Source organism: Meleagris gallopavo, chromosome 2, assembly GCF_905368555.1.
Source record: "Meleagris gallopavo chromosome 2, MGAL_WU_HG_1.1, whole genome shotgun sequence".
NCBI classification, from domain to species: domain Eukaryota; kingdom Metazoa; phylum Chordata; class Aves; order Galliformes; family Phasianidae; genus Meleagris; species Meleagris gallopavo.
Genome location: NC_139405.1, coordinates 75,721,443 through 75,726,735, shown reverse-complemented (window position 1 = coordinate 75,726,735; position 5,293 = coordinate 75,721,443). Strand labels below are relative to the sequence as shown.

The following is a 5,293-nucleotide window of genomic DNA, read 5'->3' as shown; positions in this document are numbered from 1 at the left end:
CGCCCCTCCCCGGCCGAACCCCGCGCCGCGGGGGGATGGGTAGCGCGCGCGCGCGCTCCTCCCCGCCCGTCCTCTTCGGCACGTGACCCCTCCCCGGAACGTGGCATTGTGTAATCACGTGACGCGGAGCCGAGCAAGGAGGGGGGCGGGAGGCCGAGGCGGCGAGAGGGGGGGCTGCGTACGCGACGGAGCGGGGTGCGAAGATGGCGGACGAGGAGGCCGAGCAGGAGAGCGGCGGCTCCGGCGGCGACCTGCTGGAGATGCGGCGCCTGCGGGAGCGCCTGCTGGAGCTGGAGACGGGGCTGCGGGAGAGCGCCGAGCCCGCCGTCCAAGCGGCCACCGAGTACTGCAAGCAGCTCTGCCAGGTCAGGCCGCTCTCCCCTCCCTTCCCCCGCTCCGAGCGGGCTGTGGGAGGCTGCCGATGCTGGGGCGCAGCTCGGGGCCCCTGCCCGGCGGCGGCGTCGCTCTCTCCGGAGGAGCGGGTGGCCGTTGGCCCGGGGCGGCGGTCGGCCGCGGGCGGTGGGACCGGGCGGCCCCTCGCGCTGCGGGCCGTGCTCCCGCTTGACGCTGCGGGCTGAGGGCGGCCGGCCCGCCCCCTGCGCCCGGAGCCGCTCGGCCGGCCCGCGCTCCCCTGCCCCCGCCTTCTCTCCTCCCCGGCGGCCGCCCCGCGTCTCGCGGTCTCTGGGCCCCTTTGTTGCGCTCCACGGCTCGGCTCAGCCCAGGGCCCTTTGTTCCCGGCGGCGGCGGCGGATGGACACCCCCCCCCTTCGCCCCCCTACGTCCCCTGCTCTCCCGCACCCCTCCTCCCGGGGGGGCGACGGCTCGGCGGCCCGGCTCCTCCGCTGGGGGGGGAGACGGGGGAGGGAAGCGGGAGCGCGGCCCGGGTGCTCGGGGCTCTCGGCCGCTCCGTGCCCTATCTCGTAGCCCGCGGCGATTCGGAGTCGTTGGTATCCGGGATGAGAGGAAGCGGTGGGGGACTAAACTTAGGGCTCTGGTGACGGCTGGAGGTCTGAAGGTCGACGGTGCCGCCCTCCCTATCGCTCCCTGCCCTCACGAGGAGGACGAGGAGGGGTGCGTGGAGCACCGCTGTACGGAGGTGCGGTGTGCCGCAGGTGCTGCTGTGAACTGCTGACCCCGCAGCATCCCTCACCCGACAAACTTCGGTGTGGGCTGCTGTAAGGCGCGCTGCTCCATCTTAGCCGTGAGCGTGTCTGCGTGTTGCCCTCCTTTCTCCTACGTGTCCTTTTTCGGCTGACATTGGGCACGGCACAGTGCGCGAAACAACCCTCGAGGCGTTGAATTTCTCTCAAATGCCTCCCGTGGCTTTGGTCTTGGTTTTAATAAGTAGTGTATCTGATAACAGCACTAACGCCTGTTACACGTTTCTGTCAGCCATTCGTGGAGCATGGACAAGTTTGTAAAAGGTGGAATGGGTGATCGTGGATTCAGAGATGGTTTTTGATCTTGTTCATGTGTGGCTTCGTGTTTACTCTGAAGGAGTTTATTCCTGGTGGAAGCCATTATGGGGTGCGCATTTGCATGTCTGTCACTTCGGCTGTAGCTGAGCACCACTCTTTGGTAACCAGGGAGATCCACTGTCAAGCACTTTGTGCACGTTCCCTTCTCGTGTTTGATTTCATTCATACAGGACTTGTATTTTAGGTTCTCTTTCATCGAAATTTGTCACACTTTTCTTTGGTAGAATGTCTGTGTGGATGCACAGAAACAAGAGTGGTTTATGTTGGCTCGCATCGCTGTGTTCTCAGCCTGTCCGATCTTTGTGGCGGCTTGCTTAGATTTGTAGTGGTGAGGTGGAAACCTGGCTCTGGCCTGGGCTGACAGCTGAATGAGATGTTTGTGAGCAGACGTGGTTGGCCAAGTGGGAATGCAGACACCTTTCTGGCACAAGTAGATTTACCAGTGTTAGAAGCAGATTTATCAAATTATGATCACATGTATTTAGTGAGCGACTTCATGAGATTCGGTTGGTTTTAGCTCAGAGCAAAAACTCATACAATTATTAGTTTAAAGGCTGTTAACAAAAGCCCATTTTGAGGCCTGATTCTTTCTGAAATGTACACCTTTGAAAAAACGAGTCTTGCTGTACTAAAAAAAAGTTATGTAGAAGTTGACTTAGGTAAGAATCTGCGCTCTTTAGAAATGTCACAGTCACTCTGTACCAAGAGAGCAGAAAGGCTGGACTTGTTCCTCCTATGTGCAAGCATCATGATGTGTAACATTGAGAGCTGATACATGCTGTTCCACATTGAAAGACTTCTCTTTAAGCTGAGATCTAAACAGTCATAATAGAATCATTAAGGTTGGAAAAGAGCACTAAGTTTGCCTAGTCCAGCCATAGACCTGTCACCACCATGCCCACTAACCGTGTCCCTCAGTGCCACATCTGCAAGATGCTTCATGAGAGAAGCAGTCATTTTGGCTGGATGTTTTTCACACTGCTTCAACAGATTTTTACATTCGTTCACCTGTGCTGATGGTGCCAAAATACTTGCTCAGCTTCTTCTGCAGTTTCAGTCCTTTATTGGGGCTAACACAAAACAGCACTTACGGTTCAGAGAGTAGGCTGAGCTGCTTAGCTTGCGCTGCATGACAGGTTATGAAAAATTCATGTCTTGGTAAAAGCCATCTCAGAAGTCTGTTTTAAATAACAGTTTAAGGGCATCTACCATGATTTCTAGAATCAAGTCTTTGGATATATGTGCTTAAAGGAATAATTTGTCTGCTCATACATACAAAACGGAGGGCCTTGTTGATATCTTAAGTCTGGAAGTGCAGAACAGAGGAAGTATTCCAGTGTTTGCCTCAGTGTGGTTTCACCTGCATGGTTTTCTTCATGCTTAGCTTCTAGGCACGAAGTAACTACACAGAACTTGGAAAATCATGCATTCTGGTTTTAGTTTACCAATGGAGCACATTATTTTTAGTTGTTATCAAGCAGAGTTTGCGTTGTTATAGGTATGTGTAAAATGCCTTTTTGTGATTCCTACTCTTCTGTTCAGTTTGGAAGTTAGCATGTCCACAGCAGCTACACTGTCACAAGCAATGTGTGCAGACTGGAACTGACAAAGCTAGTATCTTCAGATGTAGTGACTATAAACTGACAGCGTGAATTTGCAAGAGATCAGAATGGTCTGAAGAAAGTGGTGTTTTCATCACCATGTGGTAGCTGGTTATGTTCTTTAAGGGTATCTGTTGATTCCCATCTGCTGATTCCCATCTGTATTTAGTTATAAAAGAGCAAAATGAGTTTTTATTCCTTTTGAGAGCTAGAGAAAACGTGATGCCAGTGGGTATAGCCAATACGGGCACTGTTCCTTTCCCATTTTTCACTGCCCCTGTAATCTTTATTTTTGTTATTACCAAACAGGTAAGAAAATTTATTTTCTAGCTAATGTGGTGTTAAGTCATTGAAGTATTTCTGCTTACTCCGAGTATCTTTATATAGCTGGTGTGTTTCATCGTGGACCTTATAAGTCTTATCTGCATGGCTATTTCTGACTTCTATTTTCTGAATCTGCTTCTGAGTTGGTTTTTTTTTTTTTTTTTTTTTCCTTTCCTGTTCTTTTTTTGGAGGGTACAAACCCTCTGAAACCTTAAGGTCATCAGGTTTGTTGTACAAACACACAAGTTGTCAACAAATAGCAAGTTGTGTTAAAATTATGAAAAGAATTGGAGCTTTTGTCCCGTACTTCCATAATAACTCTGCTGCTACGTTTTGTTTCATCCATTGGTTGTCTTATCTCTATTGTCTGCTTATTAGGAGAAAATTGTGTTAAAATATGCTAGCAAATGAGTTTAGGCTTTGGTATGACATGTTAATATTCTGTCACGATAGCCTGCTTATTCATTGCTGGCCATCAGCCTATGGTCATCTTAACACTAGTAGCAAAAGCCCAGTGCTGATGGAGAACATTGGAGGGGAAAAAAGGGACTTTGCTACTTAATTTAGAATTAGAAAAAGAAATCCTGTTTTTCAACTGATGTTGCAGCCCCTGTAAGTGTATTCAGTTGCTGCTTTTTAAAAACTGATAATAATTATGTATGGAGGTACTAATGAAGTATTCATGAGGGACCACTTGTGTATCGGTCCCACTGTAATACCTTAAGGTCCTATACCCCTCTGTGTTGTGTTTACTAGATTAGGTCTTAATAATATTTGGTTATAGTAATCCGATGATTGTTAGTGAAAGCTCTGAATTCATTGTGTGTTGTTTACAGGTAATCACTAATGATTTGTCTGTATTGGAGGTTACTTAAATTTTCTTCTGTCTTACTGCTGTTGGCTTTCAGTTTTTATACATCACACATTCTTCACAATGTTAGGATGCTATCATCTTCCTTACTGTTGATTTCTTCCTCACTTTTAGCCTCCATTCTCAGCTTCTTCAGACTCAGATTGACAGAAATAGTCTTCAGTTCTGCCTGTAGAAATTGAAAGAAAGCCTATTTTAAACTTTTCAGCTCCAAATTCTGGATTTATCTCAACCCACTGTATCTTAATCCAACGACAAAGGAGTTTTTTACTAAGGCTTTTTTATTTTTTTTCTGTAGGAACTAGAGCATGATCCCTTGCCAAGAGTCATTGTACGTATAAAGACCTCAGCAGACTTTGAAGGGCTTGTTCCCTGTTTCATCACTCACCTGCAGTTGTGATGCCCTTCTTCCCGATGTGACCACTCGCTTTGGTGATACAAGTGAGTGGATGCTGGTCAGGTGGAGCTCTTCACTGGTTGGCAGAAACCACGCAGATGCATTGCTGTGCATTGACCATTGCTGACCTGGGGTCTGTTCTGTGTAAGGCTTTGTGGTCATGCTGTTGAACTTTCACTTCACTGCTTTCCTGTGTAGCCAGGTTTCTGTCTCTTCTTTTGAGTATGTACTAGTGCTGTAGCTCTCTTCCTTGTTTCTTCTGAGATGTGTTTTTTGAGTCCAGAGCATTCTGCATTGAGCATCTGCTTTGATGTTTCCTTCTTTGTGCTTCTGTATGCTGTCTTTCTTCCCGATGTCACAGCTGATATTTTTATTTTAATGTAATACCACTTGTTTTGAGGGTAAGATTTGCGTAGTAACTTCTAGTCCTCTTCTGTTTTACATCTGTACCTGTGACCCCCAGATAATCTGCCATTCAAGAGGTGCATACAACTGCCAGAAATCACAGTCCTCTCAGCTCTGGTATTCCACACAGATTTCCAAGTGTGTAAAGAAAAACAATTGTAATCACTGTCACATCTCATTCAGATTTTAAGCTGCTTCAGGCATGTTTGTGCTTCTT

The 5,293-nt window shown here is 48.4% G+C and overlaps 1 protein-coding gene across 1 annotated transcript in view; it reads left to right on the top strand.

Moving 5' to 3' along the window:
• The first annotated feature begins 68 nt into the window (after window positions 1-68).
• ZNF292 (zinc finger protein 292) overlaps window positions 69-5,293 on the top strand; it is a 55,782-nt gene continuing 50,557 nt past the window's right edge. Inside the window, exon 1 of the mRNA XM_085217672.1 lies at window positions 69-365. Within this exon, the coding sequence (XP_085073798.1) occupies window positions 204-365 (162 nt within the window). The 5' untranslated portion in view covers window positions 69-203. The remainder of the gene's footprint in view (window positions 366-5,293) is intronic.